We start from the raw sequence: 22,460 nt of genomic DNA on the forward strand, positions 1-22,460 counted from the left end.
CGTTTGTCTGTCTGATTGCGAGCGAGGTCTATCTCAAGAATGTTAGAGATATTTAGTTTTGTTTCTCAGAATGTGTTTTTCTATTGCCTGTATAAGTGTATAAGTACAATAATACAAATTGAATACAGTTACAAATTAATGGACCCATACAAGAATACAATACAATACAAATACTCTTTACAGCACACCTCATTACAGAAATCTTAGAATCAAGAATCTTAGTTTTTAGGGTTCCGTACCCAAAGGGTAAAACGGGACCCTATTACTAAGACTTCGCTGTCCGTCCGTCCGTCCGTCCGTCCGTCCGTCCGTCCGTCTGTCACCAGGCTGTATCTCACAAACCGTGATAGCTAGACAGTTGAAATTTTCACAGATGATGTATTTCTGTTGCCGCTATAACAACAAATACTAAAAACAGAATAAAATAAAGATTTAAATGGGGCTCCCATAAAACAAACGTGATTTTTGACCAAAGTTAAGCAACGTCGGGAGTGGTCAGTACTTGGATGGGTGACCGTTTTTTTTTGCTTTTTTTTTGTTTTTTTTTTTATATGGTACGGAACCCTTCGTGCGCGAGTCCGACTCGCACTTGCCCGATTTTGATTGTGACTACTTGATTTGATTAAAACAAATAATACAAACGGTCAAACGTGAGCCGGTCTCAAGGAAAAAAAAATACATTGTGTGATGGCACGGAACCCTTAACGCGTGTTCAATTCGGACTTGGCTCTTTTATATGACTTACGATTTTATAAATTGGTCTTGAAAAGAGTTAATTAAAAAGTTTGTAATACGAACATCTTAAATAACGACTGGGCTAATTTTATTTAATATATTTTTGTAAACTATACATAACTACAGGCAAGACAGGCTTTTATAAGTTTTTACTTTGTAGGTAAGTATTTTAACAATAATCGTAGGCATTTTTTGGATAAATTGACCAGTCATCGATCCTCGTATCTATATCTTGTATCCTATCTATCTTTAAACTATCTATATCTAAGTCCTGCAATGTATCATAATTATACATTTGCTCCACACACCTTGACGGACGGCTCAGTTTCTCCATAGATACTTATGTAAGATTCATACTTAACAACTATACAATTCACTTCCTATTTTTTACCGTGAAATCATGTGGCGTTGTTCTAATTAACTGCTTACAGTGACTTATCAAAGCTTTGTAGAACGTCGTGGTCCGCAGTTGTTCCTCATACTTGCCGCAATGCTCGTAAAGTACGGGGTAGAGGTATTTGAGCTCGGCGTGGTCCAAGGTTGGGAACAGGTGGTGGAGGTAGTGGTCGCCGAACCGCGTGAGAGACTTGAAGTGGTTGCCGGCGTAGTCGATCCTCTCCACCACCGTGTCGAGCTGGTGAAGTCCCCAGTCTACGTACTCAGCCCTGGAACATGTTTTTTTTTGTTAGTAGGTACTTATTGATAAATCATACCATACCATCCCAGTGGTGGGCACAATCTTCCTCTTATAGAACAAGAGAGTACCCTACTACTATAACGTACGTAACGTATTCGCCAAATTCGGATTAGGGAGGTTATTAAACGGTTACCTACTTATCTAAATTATTAAATAAACACATTGGCTTAGATTTGCAACAACTAAATATGCATAATGCAAGGCCTGAATCTTAACTACTAACATGTACCTAGTCTTCCTAGTTAAACATGGACCTATACAGGGTGTCCCATAAGTGACACGTCACAGTGACACTGGAGGTAGACCAGGGCAAGAGGAACCAAACCAACTTAACATGACCCCAGTAAAAGTGGCACGGTTTGCCAAATTAAGGTTTTTCATGAATTTTGACCGTTTTTAACATTGTTAGTGCCAGTGTGCACTCGAAAAGGTCTCGAAGTTAGTTTTTTTTTATGTGTACGGCATCATGAATAGTTAATTAAGATAACAGAATAGGTATTTTATCGATCAACAATGTAAAATGAAAAAAAGTACTGGTTTAATCTTGAATTAAATTCACAGCGAAACATTAACTTCGACTTTGACCACCTGTCGTGAAAAAAAATTACTAGAAAAGTAATGAGCAAACAACGTCAAAATATTGAGCATGTTATGCAGATTCAAAAATGGTATAACACTTGTACCTTCCTGCAATAAAATAGGAATTATTATCATCTTTCGAAAGCCTCATAAAAAATAAGTGAAAACTAGGAACTCTGCAATCCGTTGCTACTTTTAGTAAAAAGAATGATTTATGTTGAGATATCTAATTCTGGATTCAGAAATTAAAAAAAAAAACGCCTATTCAGTATTTGCCGAATGCTTAAAAGAAAGAGATGGAAAATGGTTATGTCCCTTTTTAAGGATATCATTGAGTTGATAAAGGTTCAAAGAAAATAAAATACTGCAGGTTGAAGTTTAATCAATTTTTTAAAGTAATTTTATTTTAGAAAAGGTGCTCGAATTGTTTTTCCCAGGCTCGTATTCACGCTTGGCACCGTCTTGTAAAACTTCAAGTTAATTTTCTTAAATTAATTTCGGATATGTTTCGTGCTGCCTCAAACATGCGCCGCCGTAGTTCCTCTTGGGATCTTATTGGCACGGAGTAAACTTTATCTATAAAATACCTATTCTGTTATCTTAATTAACTATTCATGATGCCGCACACATAAAAAAACTAACTTCAAGACCTTTCCGAGTGCACACTGGCACTAAAAATGTTAAAATCGGTCAAAATTCATGAAAAACCTGAATTTGGCAATAACTCGAAAACCGTGCCACTTTTACTGGGGTCATGTTAAGTTGGTTTGGGTCCTCTTAGCTTGGTTTACCTCCAGTTTCACTGTGACGTGTCACTTATGGGACACCCTGTATAATCCAAAATAGTAATTTTATATCAATCAAGTGACAATTATAATTTACGGTCGATATCACGTCGATACAGAATAAGTTAATGCAAGATCAATGCCAAATGTTATTTTTCCTTGTTACTTTGCGCGCGTAAACAGGCAGCGGCAGCAATCAGTTCTGCCCTTTGTCTTGACCTTTCGCTATTTGCAAGTATAATCACTTAATGCTTCTTACGAAGAAACGAACTGAGCACTTGGTAACAATAAGGAATCAATAGCAAAATATTATTTTTCACCACACCAGCTCATAAAAGGCTTTCTTTATTCTTCGAAACCTGACTGATTTCTATTGTTTTATATCCATAAGAGCTGAGTTGTTTCCTGTGTTGCTTCGTGGAATTGACTATTAAGTGACGATTTTGAATGATAAATATTTAATAGCGTTCACTTAGATTTTATTAACCATAAAATGTTTTACAGTTAGTGTTTTCGTCGCGTTGGTGCGGTAAAAATTTTTGCGTTTGACTTGGTAGCAAAATTTGTTTAACTCTTAGTGCATTTAGAAACCCTCGCAACACCCAAGATTGCACTTTTGGAATCTGTCGCTTGCTGGGGTATCAATATTAACACGATGAGATAAACAACAACTTTGCCCCCTTGTAAAACAATAACTATACATAATTACCGGTATGTAAAATTTGGTGAATTTTCGTCTTCTCCGTAATTTTCCAGTGAAACGATCAGATATTAAAAGTTATTCTTGATTTCTTATAGAGTGAGAAAACAAGGCATTTAGCGGAAGGTTTCTACTTACTTAGTGCGCTGGGATTAGGTAGTTTAGGTAGCTGTATTCGAGCAATAAATAATTTATTTTTTTAAGCAAATGAGACTAAATGGTACAATGCTCTTACCTCGGTTTGTCACCTTCGAAAAAGTTCTCATGAGCATGATGACCTGCAGTTAGTCCGAACATTACAAAAAAGAAGCTGGCGAATAGCAGCGTGGTAACCCAGACTGCCAGCGTCCAGTGCAAGGGGAGACCTCCAAAGTACCACATCCAAGTGGGCACGAGGAAGGGAATAGCATTGGCTAACGTTAACTGCTTGCCTTCGAGTTTTACGGCGCAGCATATGACTCTGAAAGATTAAAAAAAGTCAAGGTAAGTAATTACAATAGGTAGTTTCTGTAGTTTAGGTAGGATCAATTAGGACAATCATAAATAAGTTTTAAATTTAATATTATGTAAATTCCGAAATCAAAAGGATATTGGAGTAAGTACTTAAATTGAAAAAGTTGGCACTTGACTACTTCTTAAACTAAGCAAAAATTTCACTTCATATTACATATATGCTAGTTTTAACCCTACAATGCATACAGTTCCATATATGGCACAAACGAAATATGTGCGAATTGGGTCAAGAATCAGGTAGGCAGCGACATCTGTTATAGGGAGACCGGGGACAATAGAAACAATTTTCCTTTAACCGCCTGTAACCGTTATATTTTTATGTGTAGAAAGATGTACGCCCAAAATATTTCAAGGTTAGTTATTTGGTTCCTAAATGAAATGTATTTGGATGGTCTATAATCCATAGTTTTTTGACAATAACTTAATAAAGTTCTCTTTATTGGGGCAGCATGGTTCAATTGACCTCACATGACTGTCAATTGAAACACTATGTAAGGTCAATTGAAACACTCGAATATCTTCGGCACAATGAAAGTACTTATGTCTGTTTTAATCTTTTTCATCACTACCTCTGCATACAATGAGCTCATCAAAAGTTCGCAAGCATAAAATAAATATTTCTCAATTTATAAGCATCTGAACATTTCGATATAAACACGCGGGAAAAAAACAAGAGTATACGACTTTTAGTTTTCTTTGTTGCTGCTACCTTATACATGTATCTTAAGCAAAGTAGTTTAAATGCAATTATAAAATATAACGATATAGAATCGCAGAAAACAAGCATAATCATGTTTCATACAAAAGTGCTTGTTTCAACTATAACAATGTTTCAATCACAACCATTCCGTGTACCCTGTGACAACGAGTGTTGCAAACGTCGGGATGTAAAATGAAATAATAGACGCAATAAAATAATTAGTTTAAATTGTGTTATTAAACAAAAACATGACAAATAGCTTTTTAGCATTTTAAGCTCTTCTAGCTCTCTATATAATGTATAGTTGAATACATTCACCCAATTTCATTTAAATTAGAACAAATTTACTTAAGTTATTGCGTATCAAACTATCCTCTCATAGTTCAGCTTAAAAACATCGAAATGCCGGGACGTGCCCCTAGCCAGCCGTGTGGAAAAAACTGCAGGTTTCTAAAAAAAACTTCGTAGATCCATAATTTATCAACTGGGTCAAAAACTACATAAATAATAGTGAACATTAATAGAACAAACACGTGCATCGAATACAGAACCTCCTTATATTTTGAAGTCGGCTACCTTTGGGGACGATTAAAACATGAGGGCGATTGAAACGTTGCAATCGTCCACAAGCAAGTTGTTTCTATCGTCCCCATAGCCCGTTTTTCACTTCAAGGTCAAATATTATATATAAAAAAGACTCGAACGCTGATCAACGGCCATTAAAAACATTCGTTTATTCCTAACTCGAACACCAAAATAATTTGATTAGTCAAAATACAAGAGTAAACGAAGTTATAAGAAAACATACGAGAGCGCAAGTGCTTACTTTTTACCGCGAAAAACTGTTTTGGCTCGTGGACACTCCCGTCTCGCACCGTCGCTAGAGCCCTACTGGCCAAGGATTGAAACATGGCCGTCCGCGTATACCGAGTGTTGCGTCAGACGCGTAGATATTATAGTTTTCGGAGAAATTTGACTTGTTTCAATCATGACGTGTTTCTATTGTCCCCGCTCTACCCTACTTTGAAGGTTACTTTACATTCAAGGCTACTACAATCGTTCGGCGTGTTGCCGCTAGGTAGCAGTAAATATCCAAGGTGTCGTGAGATCGATCAAATTTCGGGAGTTGGTGCAAAAATCAGTTTTCACAAGTTTCGAAGTGCGACAAAAAAGTCATTTTAAAAGTTAAACAACAAGAAAAAATATCTATTGTGACTGTTAAACTGTATATTATTCAATGGTAAGTTTAATTTTATAATTTTGCAATGGTTAGATTACGTCGAGCAATATTTTTCAAACGTCCCGATATGGTACACCATGCATTGAGGTTCATATTGCGTATACAAAACAAGTGAGAAACGCTTGCACTTGTCAGAGTCTTTATGACGTTGGCATAAGTTTTAATTTGGCGTAATCTGTAGGCACGGTTATTTATGGTTTTAAGGTACACTCGCGTTAAAATATGTACACATTTGAGAACTTCTGCCAAAGGCATAAGGCTCAAAGTCGTTAACCTTTTTTTACAGACGTCCTACACTCTAATTCTGTATAATCCACCTAAAACACCATAAGTTTTGCATATTCATTGGAATTTCTGGTAATGCTGATGCTGGTAATGCATCACCACTAGAGCTCCAAGCTGGCCTCATCAGGACTAAGTAAAAATACAAAAATGTCATCAAAAACATCATGCAAGGTCGCTAAATCCATAAAAGTCACTTAAAAGCAATCCACAACCATTAAAACTGTCGATAGCATTACAAAAAGAAACGGAACATATAAAAACAAAAATATGACATATATTTCTGTATGTATATACTCTATACCTTAACGCATGAACTTCCACATATGGAACACAGATAAAAACCTTTTATTTTCCAAAATATGCGTTGTATATATTTTTTATTATTTTTCCCTAAGAGTAAACACATATATTTTTTATCACATATAATTTTATTTCTCAAAACAAAAAAGTCGTGCATTGTGGGGTTAAGGTATTTATCTATGGGCATATCTATAGTTGCCTGAATAATAAAGATTTAAATTCATTTATTCATTTCAATGTCTTTTAGATAACTTAAAGGGTATCAGTCAATTGTTACGATAGTAAATAAATTCATAGAAAGTAGATTTCAGAAAAAACTTACTCCTTCACCAATTGCACCACCAACGCGACCGAGTAGACTACAGGCCAATACAGGGCAGCCAGTTGCTCGATTAACGACTTGGTTCTGTACGGCAAGAACAGCATAAAAGGCTCTAGCGCACTCAGCTCAATGTCTTGAGCGGTATTCGTATGCATGTGATGCGACATTGCATGTGATATGCGCCAGTCTCTAAAACAGACACAAAAATCTTTATTAAGAAAAACTGGACCAATCTGTATGCATACTTATACAAACAATCAAAAAAGAATTTTCAAAATCGGTCCAGTCATGACGGAGATATGGAGTAACAAACATTAAAAAAAAAAACATACAACCGAATTGATAACCTCCTCGTTTTGAAATTTGGAAGTCAGTTAAAAACTATCAGCATTCGTGACAAGTTACAAAAAAAAATTATGTCTTTGGTATTTATTACGCGGTAACTAAGATCTGTTAAGAAGGTAATTTATTTCGATAAGTACAATGAATGCAATCTGATTTCAGTGGGGTAAGTAATATAAGACATAAGAACTTATACTATAATATTCATATTATACAGGGTGGAAAGGCACGACGATCCTTCCCGGAAGTATTAGGTCGTTTAAGTGATACAGAGACTATTGGTAATGGTAAGAATCGTTAATTGAGTAAAAAATAAAAATTGCAAAAATACTACTTTTTAACTGTGGTGATAACCCTATAGCATGTGCACATGACGGCTAGATTAAGGATCTCCGTCGGGAAAGCTCGGGACTTTACACTTTTTTCCGATCGTATCGCAATGATGTATGAATGACGCATAAATGTCAAATAAATCAAATGCATGCAAAAATATTACAAACAATTTTATTACTTTCTTAGATAATTACTTTTTTCCAATATTTAATACTATCTTCTTTTCACATACGGTGTTCAAATGTACCTCCGAGTATTACAACGCCGCCGCAGCCCGTACCCGAGTATGTCGATGCACATGCGATATAGTGTATGCTCTTCGTCATTTATCCTCCGCAGAAAGCACCAATTAGCCTTTGTCTCATTTCGTCCGCAGTTTCACATTCCGTTTGGTTTGGTACACCATATCTTTTACACAGCCCCACAAATTTAAATAGCCACGAGCATCTAACATTTTTATTTGAAGAATATGACATTCAATAAGTATAGTTCAATGAAAATTTAATTTCAAACATCAGACGTCTTGTCTATTTCCTACCACGCAAGAAGGTTTGTTAGTTTGGTATTGAAGAAGTATTTATTCTTGATTTATTCTTAGTATTTCATTTTTGCAAGTTCATTTGGTGCAACTAACACAACCTACATGTAATTTTTTATTATTTTAAATAGTTTCCAATTATTCTAAAATAATTTTGTGAAACGTGTTAAGAAACTAAAACCTTTTTATCAGTCAAGGAAACCAGAGATATTTATAAGACGATTGCGTACTTTTGAGTGGTTGTCAATGTCACCATTTGAACTGTCGTTGTAAACAATGTTGTGGTTAGTATTATTAATATTAATGAATAACATAACTATTTCATTCAAGTATTGAACAAGTGGAACCACTAAGAAAGCGAAAATCCTGCAATGATTCTTACCGTGCTGTAAGCAGACCTAAAAATGGTTAGATGGCAACAAATTAGCATAATTTCCTGTCGAATACTGATTGTTTACAAGTAAGTTCATTGACCCTGTCACCTGTTAGGGTTAGAACAAAGTAGTTTTTTGCGTGGATGTTTAAAAGGTCATAATTTAGAAACGGTTGCCCATATTAACATAGTTTCTATGGAGAAAATATAGAGCTTAGGCTAAACTATCTCCCATTTCCGGAAAGGATCGTCGTGCCTTTCCACCCTGTATACGCTCATATTGTATACGTTTGTTTTGTATACCGTTCAAGGTGTATAACGAACGTTAGATATAACATCAAAATATCTATTTTTGTTAAGTATAACGTTATTTAAGTATAATATCATTGTATATAACGATCATTATGTATAACGTTCATAATATCTCAGATTTATAATGTATATTACTCAATACATCTAACACCAAAATGCATAATGCTCGTATAGAATAACCTAACCTACTTTTCTGGCAGCAGTTTGTTTTCTGTAGGGGTCGCAGTTCTAACCTAACCTAACCTACTTTTCTGGCAGCAGTTTGTTTTCTGTAGGGGTCGCAGTTCTAACCTATCCTAGCCTACTTTTCTGGCAGCAGTTTGTTTTCTGTAGGGATCGCAGTTCTAACCTAACCTACTTTTCTGGCAGCAGTTTGTTTTTTGTAGGGGTCGCAGTTCTAACCTAACCTAACCTACTTTTCTGGCAGAAGTTTGTTTTCTGTAGGGGTCGCAGTTCTAACCTAACCTAACCTACTTTTCTGGCAACAGTTTGTTTTTTGTAGGGGTCGCAGTTCTAACCTAACCTACTTTTCCGGCAGCTGTTTGTTTTCTGTAGGGGTCGCAGTTCTAACCTAACCTAACCTACTTTTCTGGCAACAGTTTGTTTTTTGTAGGGGTCGCAGTTCTAACCTAACCTAACCTACTTTTCTGGCAACAGCTTGTTTTGTATAGGGGTAGCAGTTATAACCTAACCTAAACTACTTTTCTGGCAGCAGTTTGTTTTCTGTAGGAGTCGCAGTTCTAACCTAACCTACTTTTCTAGCAGCAATTTGTTTTCTGTAGGGGTCGCAGTTCTAACCTAACCTAACCTACTTTTCTGGCAGCAGTTTGTTTTCTGTAGGGGTCGCAGTTCTAACCTAACCTAAACTACTTTTCTGGCAGCAGTTCGTTTTCTGTAGGGGTCGCAGTTCTAATTTAACCTACTTTTCTAGCAGCACTTTATTTTCTGTAGGGGTCGCAGTTCTAACCTAACCTAACCTACTTTTCTGGCAGCAGTTAGTTTTCTGTAGGGGTCGCAGTTCTAACCTAACCTAACCTACTTTTCTGGCAACAGCTTGTTTTGTATAGGGGTAGCAGTTATAACCTATTTAGTATATCATACGCTATTATATTTTATAATCATTATACTAAAAGATAGTATATACTATGATCGATATACGTTATGTATGTTATATAAACTGAATTTATAGTATTTGAGTGTTATATAAAAAATCATTATACAAAATGAGTATTATGTTAAATGACCGTTATTCCTAATAAAAATATTGATTTTAATGTTATACCAAACGTTCATTATATCTTGTGAACGTTATTAATATGAAATTATATATTATGTAGTTATATCTCGTGGGACGCACCCGATTTCAGTGCGCTATGCGCCCGCATACAGATCCAAGCGAAAGCGTTTGCGCACAAACCGATAATATGTTCTATCGGACCGGTTCGAATAATGTAATGTTTATAAGATGTCACACTGTGATGTCGCAGCGATACGATTACTGATCTGTCAGTGTCAAAAGTGACGTTTTTGGTTGATTAGTATCGTATCGCTGTGACATCTGATAAGCATTGTTTGAATAGGGCCGTTTATTGGATCCTAATACATAGGTACTTATATGATTTCCCGTACTTGCGCGTGAGAGCGTGGTTACTCACCGGAAGTTTGTAGTACAATTTGCAACAATGTGCAGTGACTAATTAGGAATAACATCAAAGTTGTATGATAATTACCAGCATTAATTACAGCCAAATTGATGGTTATGCTTTCATGATTACTGTATTACCTGCACGTGTATAAGGCTGCACGAGTAAAGTGACATGACATTGGCCCCGCGGTAAAAAAATGTATATATGATGTGGGTACATAAATACAATATATTTTCAACTTTGACCATCTATTCTAACTAAATGTCTGGCCAAACTTGTTTTCCTTAAGATTTTTTGTGTCAAACTAAAGAAAATAAATAAATATTTTGGGGACGATCTTACACAGATCGGCCTAGCCTCAAACTATGCAAAGTTTGTACTATGGGTATACATACATACGACGATTATACATACTTATATAGATAATTATTAATTACATACATAGACAACATCATCATCAATATTTGTGATGAACACAAATACATACCGGGATTCAAACCTGGGTAGGGTTACCAGATACAAATTCGGGATTTCCTGACAAAATTCCTGATTAGCGAATATTTTTCCTGACGCTCATATCATCGAGGAGGGAGGGGGGGAGGACGTGCTAACCATAAGCGATATGTATGTATGCTTGATACATTGATGCAATGTTTATATTAATTTAATTAATTAAATTAAAATTCATTTATTTCGAGTAACGAGGACTCATAATCACAATAATATACAATATATATACAAATTTAATTTGGTTTGGATTTATGTAAGTAAATTTGAATAATGTACCTTTTTAGGTACAGAATAAAAAAGTCGGCGACCTCCTCCTTCGTAAGCAGGGTCACTACCGACTAGGCTAGGAAGCCGTTAAGTTATTTTAAATATACCTATAGATTATACTTACGAATAGGACGATCCTATAAGGTTGAATATGTACATTCTCCAGTTATCCCGTCTGTGGAAGTAATTATGAGAACAGGTCACGAGACTTGACAGAAGATAACCGCTAGCGGGGATCAAAGCTAGTCCAACCCAAATATTTCTGCTCATCATCCAACATGACAACGAACTGACAGCCACGAAAGCAGCCAATAAGTTGTCGGTGACAAAGTCACTACGCTTTCTGACGTTCTTAGGGATTTCTTTTATCTTTTCAGCCACTTTTAGCTTGAGAGTCTTGTAGAAACCGTCTTCGATGAACGTAAACGGGTAGTTTCTTGGTGCGTCAGTTTTTCTGACGAAGTATTTGGGTAGGTGCTCTTCAGCAATGCCTTTAAGGTGATGTGTTTCGAAGGCTTCTGTTATATCAGTCCCCTGGATAAAAAAAATCTAGTTTTAAACAAGGCTAATAAGTATGAATATGAGGTGAATGATTTTATTCCGGTTTTGTTACTTTTTAGAGGTGAGGTTTAGGAGATTTGTTCGTGCAGGTTTTTTCGGATTAACCGGTTTAGAAATATCGTTAGAGTCAGACCAAGACAAGTCTGGAACGATTTTGATAGCACACGCAGTGCAAGTGTTATTTTAAACGTCAAACTTCTATGAAATTATGACGTAAGTATAAATAATACTTGCACACTGCGTGTGCTATCAAATTTGTTGCGGACTTTTCTTGGTCTAACTCTATAAATCATTTACGTCACACGGGAGACGCTACACAATTCTTATAAATTTACATATCCGCCCGCCGTTCGCTTCCCTGCTTTGCTCTTCAAATTATATATACAAACTGGTTAATTTAGGTTAGAACAAAGTTCTTTTTTAAACGTTCGAGTTCCCAAATCACGCAGTTTCTCTTGTTTAGCAAGTCTAGCAAGCCACACGATATGTAGTGATTAAAGGTAATGTGCGGATGGCAACTGCAGCTACTATAGCGGCATTACGGTTTTGCCTTCCTTGATAAAATGAGTGACGAATTGAACGTTCTAATCAAGGCTGTAATAAGGTAAACGTACTGGTGCTCGATGCGGTCCCAGTACATGTCATCTTGAAACTTAAGTCATTGTCAATAGAGGTGACAAGCAAGGTGTCATCTATTGGGCATTAGCATGTCGAGCACTAGTACGTTTACCTTATATCTACGAAAGTCACCCATTTTCAGCAATGCGGCCCACAGCGTTGCAATGTTGTTCATTTCTTTGCTAAAGGAAATGTAAATTTCAATGTCGATGTCCTGGACAATTTCTGACATTTCTTTCTGCAATGCAGTCTGCAGCAACACTGCGCTGCAATGCTGTAGCAATTTGAATGCAACCCTAGTTGACGTCTTTATTACTATCGCGTGACATAGATAACTTGTAAGTATTAGTTTAAATGACTAGTTTGACGAAGCAAGCTTGGTATTCAAATTTTATGCGTTGTAACACCGGTATTAGTATAATCGTTTGGCATATATTGTTTAAACATAACAGGTAAAAACATCGTTCATTCGTAACTATATCATTCATGATAAACTTGACGGTGTAGGTCTACATACCTAGATGCGTAAAGGAAATCATGACATGACAAGGAAATCTGACGAATCCTAAGAAAGCATTAGTTAATCCTGTAGGCTTTTTAACTTGAGAATCTTTTATATTTTTGGAATTAGGCTGCAGAGTGGACTGACTGACTTCTAGTTACAGCGAATCATGGAAAAAGCCGAGACAGCAGAAAGATAAGAATGCTCAATGTCAAGGATTGATGCCGTTTTAATTGCAATGACTCGGCTGATAGTTTTCTCGTTAGCAATTGTTCAGTGATAATGACTTTTGATTATGGGACAAACAAATGACGTAGATAATTTTAAGAACTAATTAGTTGTCTGGCGGCGAGATAGCATTATCATGTGCTGTGTGTGGAAAGTGCTTTTAGGGCATTTCTATTTACAGTTGTATTGCATTTTAGATTTTGGAATTTTTATATTATGTCCACTCAGAATCACGAGCAAGTGGAAGATCCTAATACAAGAAAAAAAGTGTCCCAAAAATTTCATACATATTTTTGTTGTCCGTTTTGTTACGGTCATAGAAGGTGCTATTGAAAACCGTAACCAAACACACCAAAAATTTTGGGGACACGTTTTTTTTCAGTAAAAATGGAAGAAGCTCGTGATTCTGAGTAGAAATAATATAAAAAATCCCAATTCCAATGCAAAAATTTTTGGTACAACTTTAAATAGAAATGCCCTTTAATCAATTGGTTATACTATGTTATATTGTACAGACCTTAGTAACTGTGATCCACTGTGTACCTCCAGGATGTACGTCCACAAAACTGGTCAAGTCGTATAGTGAGTCATGTATCCTCCACAGATCCTGTGCGCCGTCTTGCAGCCGCTTTCCCTTCAGCCACTGCTGAGGAGTCTTGGGCTCCTCCTCGCGCGTTACCGGGTATTGTAAATGGGGAAAGCTGACTTGTCGTCGGTCCGTTGTCGGTTTTTCAGGGTTTGGTGCCATGACTTAGGAATGAATCTGAAAAATAATTAGAAAAAACAAAATTAACCTATTTTTTCCGAAATAAGTTAGGTCAACACTGTCACTAATTTTTTGCTGGTTTCTAACACTCTTAGGAAGTCTGTTTCTGACAATAAGGACAAGCCATTTTCGTATTTGATAACAACTTTTATTTATATCACAACAGCCGGACTTGCTGGAAGCACTGATGGTATTGTAGGTCATTAGTTTTACTCATTTAACAGAATAATAAAATTTCAAACGTATGCAATAGTTACTGTTGTGTCTGCGTCATATATTTGACTTGAGAATGTAGAATTCCACGTTTTCCGGAACGCGGCGGATTCTACATTTAGTTTTTTACAACACCTGACATTGCAGGTTCTGTGAAACAGCCATGTCACAGACTATAAAACAATACTTTTTACACTGTGGCCATGTTGTCTGTAATCTTTACTCGTGTATCATGAGTTGGTATTTTCTTAATATATGACCAGCTAATCTTTGTTATCGTACATTACATTCCGGGAGAATTTATTTGCATTTGCGTCAATCTTGGTCATTAAAAAATAATGGTGGTCAGTAACCTGTGAGTTTTAACCGTTTTCAGCCAAAATTATTTCACAAGTTACGTATTACGCCTGAACCAAGTGAACTGTAGTACAGTTTCACGCACTAATATTTTTCATGAGAAAGTGCACTAGAATGTGTTATGATTTTACCGCTCTGCAAGTAAGGACGAGACAGGTAGGTATTTTAGTGTGTCTTCGTCTTAGATAATATATTTGGGTGTAGGTATCCCGCAAATGCCGATACTAAGTTAGTAAGTTTAATTAGAGTTTAAATACATAGGCAAACCGCCACGCCTTGCAAACCACCAAAATATCTAACGCTTATAATATTTGGAATATGTACACAGGTTACACAGTTACAAAATTTACTGTCCAGTGGAATATCTATGATACCTATCCGATGTCACGGATTAACATGTTAATTAATTTAAAACACGGTCAAGACTTTATTACAAAATATTACTGAATATTTATCATCGTAAAAAAAACCTTTACTTACTACGAAGTCAAAGCCAAATCCTATTTTTTTACAATATCATAGTGTGATGGACTTGCATTTTATACCAACGCGTTGTTTACGCGCTAAACCGAGCCATTTTTATGGTTTTATTTTGTCTGAGTAACTTGGTCAGTCAGATATTTCAATCATTGCCCTTTTCATGACAAGCCAAGGGCATACCCCGGACGGTGCGTCTTGAAAAAGTTCGAGTCAGAATAATATAAACCAGTTTGATTAACCTTTGCTCTGGGACAAATATGACATTACTCAGGTATGTTATGTGTGTAAAAAGAAGATTGAAAAAAAAAAAGGTTCATAGTATGTTTTTGGGGCCCTTGTTTACGTTCTGATCGTTTGTTATGTACCTAAAGCGCGAAAGTTTTTATGTTTTGATGTTTACACAGGTACCTATATATTTATTATTCAGTCACGCAAAACACGCTGATATCGCTCACTGACCAGCAATTCGGGTGGTTGTTAGAAAATGTTCGTAGCAAACGTTTAGGGATCATATATAGATTGTGAAATAAAAGTTGTCACTCCTGTGGACAGGAGAATCAGGAAAACAATCTGTGTTGACGCACGTCGTTTTTCCTTAGTGTCAAATTGTATAGATACAATTTGACACTACAGGTCTCTTTCTATTGTTTAAGAAAGATTCAACAGGATGAGTTTTTCTAAGGCTTTAAATAGCTATGTTTTTTACCTATACGTACGTATACGTATACATGATGAATTGGGCATTAATTGAATGGAACTTTACGTCACAAGCAATTAGAAATCGCATTTAAATTGCGTGATGTTTCTTAATCGTGAAGGTATCATTATTGAAGTATTGTACGGTCATCAAATAACGGTGTTCGAATTACATACTATCATTCAAGAATGACTTTAGATATCAGTCTGTTGGCAACATTGATAACAGTTCATTATAAACATGGTCTAATAAAACATGGTCTTCTATTCCCAGAGTGACACTTTATTTCAACATAACATGTTACATGGGTACATTATACCTATGGTTAATAAGTTAAAATATTTCTTTATAATTTTATAATTTTCATTTATATGTATTTGTGACGTTCCACGGGAAAAGGTACCTTATGAGGGTTTCTAGTTTCGGAGATATGAAATGTTTTGTAAAGAGGTGAAAAAATGCTCAATTTTTTTTTATTGTGTGATCTGAAACCTTAATGCGTAACGTTTGTTTACCTGTTTTTATTTTTGTTATAAGTTAGTTATAAGCCTAGTAATGTCGTCTCAGAGTTTAGTAGAAAAGGTACCTTATGGAAAAAAGATTGAAAATTCCCAAAAAACTAGTCAATACGGGAAAAGAAGTTTGGTAGAGAACTGTATTAGCATTCTGCAAAACTAATTTGATAATTTCAGTTCTGGTTGGGGCGCCTCGCAAATACTATAACCGTACATCGACCGACATCACAAATCCAGGTAGCCTGCTATTATACCAAAGTTACTCTCGTCAAGTCTTTCTTAACTAGAATAATCTTCATTTGGTTTGGTCGCATGCAGTAAATCAGCCATTGGTTGGTGCTGAAAAATGCCAATACCCGACGCATTACCTTATGGAATATCTGAGGTCATTGAACCTCAATGCCGCTTATCTTCAATAGCAACCGAAATATATTATTGATAAGAAATAGACGATTTATACCATCTGAACCCCAAAATATTATTAGTTTATCCTAACTGTTCCATCATCATCATGCCTCATCATGTAACTTAATCACAAGGTACCTTTTCATTACATACAAATTATTGGTCTTTTTTAAGATTATTATGACGAAGAACTAATTAAATTTGGGGCAGTTTAATGTAAATTAATATTTTCTATTCATAAAAGATAACTGTAATATGATTGATATTTTGTAGTGATGTATTATTAGATTTATTTCCATAAGGTACCTTTTCGTAAATGTATGGAGCAAATACTGTTATTGTTATGTAAGTTTAAAGTGGCATAAGGGCTTAAATATAGTATTTAGTTGGGGTTTTAGGATTTATTTCATTTGAATGACATAATTTCTTTCATATGTGCTTAGAAAAATTGATTGTGTGTCACATTAAAAGTAAAAATATTCAATTTTGTGATTTTATATGAAAAAGTCAGAAAATACATTTTCACCTCTAAATCGGTATTGTTTTTTGCTTAAACTGTCTGTCAGTGTCGTTTTCTAATAGATAAAATTTAAATCTTGAGAGCTCATTGCAATCAATCGTGAAAATTAAATAAAACTTTAATTTCAAGAGATTGGTTAGTATACACATAAATCAGTCGATATCAAAAGTTTCTATTTGCATTACAGAACAAGTCGCAATATTTTTTTAATCTCAGATATATAAGGTATTATTATTTGTAGTCAACTATGTAACTTACTTCAGGAACATATTTTTTTAGGCGGCTAAACTTAAAACTTCTCTATCGTAAAGTTGCTCATTTCACAACATTATTTTCAAAAAATCATATCTCTGTAACTACGCAACCTAGAAGGTTGATCTTTTGTGTTATCGATAGCTTATTTATTGTAGATTACTGGGGTATGCATAACTCCATACCCGCCATAAGGTACCTTTGACCGTGGGACGTCACAATTTTATCTTAAATTTTACAATAACACGTCATTTTTAATTATTCGTTAGCAATATCTTCCGATTCACGAAAGAAATTTCAGACTTTCGGGTAATTCTGTTTACATTACTGGCAACACAGGATAGCGCTGTCACATTTGACAATTCGGATCTAGATAACTTCATGCCATGACCGTCATCCTTGTCGAACGCGTGTTAATTGTTATTTCCTTCTCGCTCAGTGTCAGCAGTCGCAGTGTTTTCCAAACTTTTCACGCCGTAAGCTTGGTAATTAATGTGTAACTGTGAATTAGTTTTTCAAACGTTTGTCTTGTATAGATAAATAAAGTTTAATTTAATACATTAGATTTGTTTTATTTTACTATGTTTCTACATGAATAACTTAAAATTAATGCAGTTAACATAATTTTCACCGTTGGTTAAAATTCTCCCACATTTTAAAGTGTAAACAGCATGATGACGTAGGCCCGTGTCAGTTAGGTCATACGCGAATCTCGGAATAGAGTACCAGGCGGAGTATATTATTATACCATGATTATAAAGGTTCATTGGTAGGTATGTGAGATAGAAAGGCGACAGTTACTCGTATTGTTGATAAGAACCTAAATAGAAAGGCTAATTCAAGCTTACATTATGACATCAAAATGATATCTAAGTAATGTCAGTCAAGCGTATTTAGCTCGTAGGTACCTACTTATCCGTACATTATTGGCGCGAGCGAAACGCACGGGCGACTGATATAATTTAGATATAATTTTGATGTGACAAGGTAAGTTGGAATTGGCCTCATAATGCAAGGAATTCTTGTCTTCTGATTTCCATAAAATGATGATTCACAACTTATTGGCGTTTTCGACTTTTGTACCTATATTTTACTCTCTATTATTTACCTGTAGTACAGTTACACGCACTAATATTTCATGACTAGTGATCGGTAACAACGTTTTAATTTCATGGCAGCGTTGTCGAGTTAAAGGAATCTGTAAAGTAAAATTCAGCTGAAATTATTATTGAAGGTTAACCTTTAAATGAACCTTAATTTGATCGTCTCCTTCAAAACTGTTACTTTCGCTTACTTTAACTTGACCACGCTGCCACGAAATGAAAACTATTCAACTATTCATGACAAATATAGTTTATTAACTAGAAGATGTACCTAGTTTATTTCCTAATATTTGGTACAAACGATTTTAAATTAAACGACTCACCAATATTTTTCGACAATCCTTATCTCTTAATCACAATATTTCACAGTTTATATTTATTAATTATTTTGTTGTGATATAAACAATATGATCAACAGAGGCGCGCGTCGGTCACTTGATAAACTGCAGCCTTGACTGTATGTGTAACGATTGCGCGGGAGTGGTTATACGCAACAGTTTTCGGCATTCAAACTTGTTTTTTTATAATGATCGTTGCTTGTTTCGTTCGTTTTGTACAGTCCGCGTCTGCGGTATATGCAGGTAGCGAAGGAGGTAAGGTTTTAAAGATGATCTGCAGACGCTCTTAACGCCAGGCCACATCGGCTACGTGCACGTGCGCGGGCGCTAAAATGTTGTTGCAGCGCACGCACACGTGTATCGTCTGACGTCTCTCATAAGGGACTATATATTTATGTGTCGCTTTACTTCAAACTCGGGTAAATCTATTCGACCCTCTCAGCAGATATGTATTACCTTTTCTTAATTCCAAAATCGCATAATCTGACACATGGATTTACCCGAGTTTGAAGTTAAGCGAGTCATATTACAACGCGCACGTACCTACACGTGCACGTCTACGCACATGCACAGGTCTTTATTCACTTATTATAAGTATAAGTGTGTGTGTGTCAGGAATAATTAGACAGGGCTGCTCAAACTTTGTAAGGGCGGGTAATTTTCAAATGAAAACGTGGGGATCGTGTAGGCTCGAAGTATCCGCTTCCACTGACTTGCGAAAGACTGAAAGTGTGCGTGTGCGACTGGGTGATGAGGATTTGATTAGGGCAAACACAATACAAAGTTTGATAAAAAGGTTCAATTAAATTTTAACGTTACCCATAATAAACACATAGATTTTTAACGAACAAAATAATGAAATACAGTATTTGAATGGGATTACATTGAAAATTGGGTTTTGGTGTTCTCTGGGGTGTAATTAACAACAATTTCATAAAGCCTACCGATTGGCTTTGACGATTTAAATTACCCATGGTTAGTTACAGCCAGAGATGGGCAAAATGTAATCGACTAACGATTAACGATTAAGACTAAAAGAATTAATTGCGACTGACGATTGAAAACGACGACTGATCAATCGTATAGTTGTATAGAGTGCAACTAATTTAGTTGCAACTAAATTAGTTGCCGATTGATTACGGACAACTAATTTTTGTAATCGACTAATTAGTTAGGCTATTTTTTCCGCGACTAAAATGTTAGAAGCAAATTAAATGGAAAACCTCGGTATGGCTATGTTGACAGCCAGCAGATTAGGACATCTTAACGCATTTGCCCTTTCTGCGGAAAATAGGGCTCTACTGTGCAGGCCACAGAGGGCAATATCATTGAGAGCCATCCGCGGGTATCGGACGGTATCCTTTACAGCGGCAACGATCTTGGCTGCAGACGGCAGGCTGGCATCTGCAAGCTCACATTCTTGCGGAGGTCCACCGTTACAGGGCTGGGAGAAGAGCGGCGGCAGAATTCCCGGAAGAAGAAGAAGTGCGAAACATCCGAGCGTTAGCCCAAGTAGAGACACTTCGCCGCTGGAGGGTAGAACTCGGCGCAGCAGAGTATGGGCGGACAACGGTAGGGGCTATACTGCCGCATCTGGAACGATGGGTGGAAAGGCGGCAGGGAACCCTGACTTTTCACATGGTGCAGATACTTAATGACCATGGATGCTTTGGTAAGTACCTGCACCGCATAGGGAGGGAGGAGTCTCCCATGTGCCATGAGTGTGGCGCGCAGGTAGACACGGCGCGTCATACTCTCGAGGAGTGTCCTGCATGGAGGTTTCAGCGGACCACCCTTCAGGCAATACTAGGAGCAGACCTTTCGTTGCCGAGCGTTGTTAATGCCATGCTCGACAGCGAAGAGGCATGGAAATCCATGGCCTCCTTCAGTAACCAGATAATGTCACAGAAGGAGGCAGCGGAACGTGCGCGCGAGAATGACCCTGACGCGCGAGAATGAGCCAGGCGCTATGCGCACTTGCTGCCTCCACCGTAGTGGGCTGTGCAGGGCTCCGGGGGGAGTCCCTGCTGTTAAAGGCTCACAGGACTAGGGGTGCCTTACCAACTGGCATCCACAATCGCCTGCGGCCCATGGGCCGGCCGCCGGGGGCGTACGCAGTCGAATGCTGATAGTGATCTTGCGGCGCTCCTCTACAAGGCGGAGTCGACATTCGTTGGTGGTTTTAGACGGTAGTCATATTACTGGTTAGTCCGTCATCGCTCCTGGTCCCCCGAGCCAGGTGGCATGCGTAAACGCATTTCCCAAACGTAAAAAAAAAAAAAAAAGGACATCGTAACGCATGTATAAAAATGAAATAGTACATGTGTTACTTGCTATATTTTGACCATTTTTATGAAGTGTAAAATGCCTCTTATCTAAGGGTAAATAAAAATTGGGTACTTTATGCACTGACACTTAAAACACAATTTTATAAATAAAACTTTGTATTTTGTTGTTCATCAATGTCAATCGTAAAAATAATACTTAAAATTGCCCATAATATTACATTGTCATTCAAGCATTTCAAATTAAACGTGTATATATAATTTTAGCTCAATCGGTTGAAGGTATCCGCTTCGAAAAAAGCTGCAAGATTCTACCCAAACCAACACAGGTACAACATACGAGTACCTCCAATGTACATACATACCAACTTTTAGTTACATATTGCAAGTTAAATAAAAAATGCAAAAACCAGCGATGACATTGTTTTAATATAGATTTAACCGTGAAATTTAGTCGATTGAAACTAAAACTAATTTAGTTGTTAGTTGTACATTCTCACAACTAATTTAATCGCAACTAAATTAATTGCGATTAAAAAATGACGATTGATATTTTTAATCGATTGATTAGTTAACTAAAAAAATAATCGATTAATGCCCATCTCTGGTTACAGCACATGGTGTACCTATAGATATACCTATATGTGATTGAGTTATGAAGAATGCTTACGAGTAAATTTTACATACAAACAATTTTGAGTAGTATGTAAATATGATTTATTGTGCACCACAAAGTTAAAAAATACACAGAAAGCGAAACACAAGCTTATGACTAGGTAACAACAGGCGGTCTTATCGCTAAAGCGATCTCTTCCAGACAACCTTTGGGTAGCAAGTAAGTTAAGCTACATATAAGTTCTTTGTATGGTTTTGTGTACGACATAGCACAATTAATGCTTTGTACAAATTAAGAAAAATATTAACTGCTTATGTTCGACGGTATAACTAAATTATTTTATTTATTTATACAACAGCAATATTGGTAAAGATGGTACCTATTGCTAAAAGTTAAATCATTGTAGTATTTATACTTAAATATAAGTAGAAACAATTGAATCAAAGCATATTCCAGCCAACCAAAACCACGCTAATCTACCTAATGATAAAAATAATCAAGCTGTAGGGTATACTAGCTAATTAATCTACCCTTGCCACTCAATATGTATAAATATGACATGCATACTGCATAGGTAGTAGACATGTATTAATATGCACATTGGAGAACATATCTGATTTTTACTTTATTTTACATATCTCAAATAATTGGTGTAATTTGACCGAGCAAAAGCAAAGCTTAAGCATTTTTGGCTAAGCTGAAACGAAGATAACTTTACCTGAAACGTATAGGTATCTGGATGTTCTCCTCTACTGGTCTCATTTCTTAACCGATTCTAGTGAAATTTGGTGAACAGATTCGATTATTGATTGATTCCGTTTTTATAA

At 36.3% G+C, this 22,460-nt stretch overlaps 1 protein-coding gene across 2 annotated transcripts in view; it reads right to left on the reverse strand.

Annotated features, from left to right (window-relative positions):
- Positions 1-1,041: 1,041 nt before the first annotated feature.
- LOC134792172 (cytochrome b5-related protein-like) overlaps positions 1,042-22,460 on the reverse strand; it is a 526,347-nt gene continuing 504,928 nt past the window's right edge. For both annotated transcript variants that reach the window (XM_063763409.1, XM_063763410.1), the window contains exons 2-7: positions 18,718-18,766; positions 13,604-13,849; positions 11,302-11,711; positions 6,857-7,045; positions 3,732-3,956; positions 1,042-1,400 (exon numbers count right to left, since the gene is read on the reverse strand). In XM_063763409.1, coding sequence (XP_063619479.1) covers positions 1,109-1,400; positions 3,732-3,956; positions 6,857-7,045; positions 11,302-11,711; positions 13,604-13,834 — 1,347 coding nt within the window. In that variant the 5' untranslated portion in view covers positions 13,835-13,849; positions 18,718-18,766 and the 3' untranslated portion in view covers positions 1,042-1,108. The remainder of the gene's footprint in view (positions 1,401-3,731; positions 3,957-6,856; positions 7,046-11,301; positions 11,712-13,603; positions 13,850-18,717; positions 18,767-22,460) is intronic.

The sequence above is a fragment of the Cydia splendana genome, chromosome 7, assembly GCF_910591565.1.
Source record: "Cydia splendana chromosome 7, ilCydSple1.2, whole genome shotgun sequence".
Lineage (NCBI taxonomy): Eukaryota > Metazoa > Arthropoda > Insecta > Lepidoptera > Tortricidae > Cydia > Cydia splendana.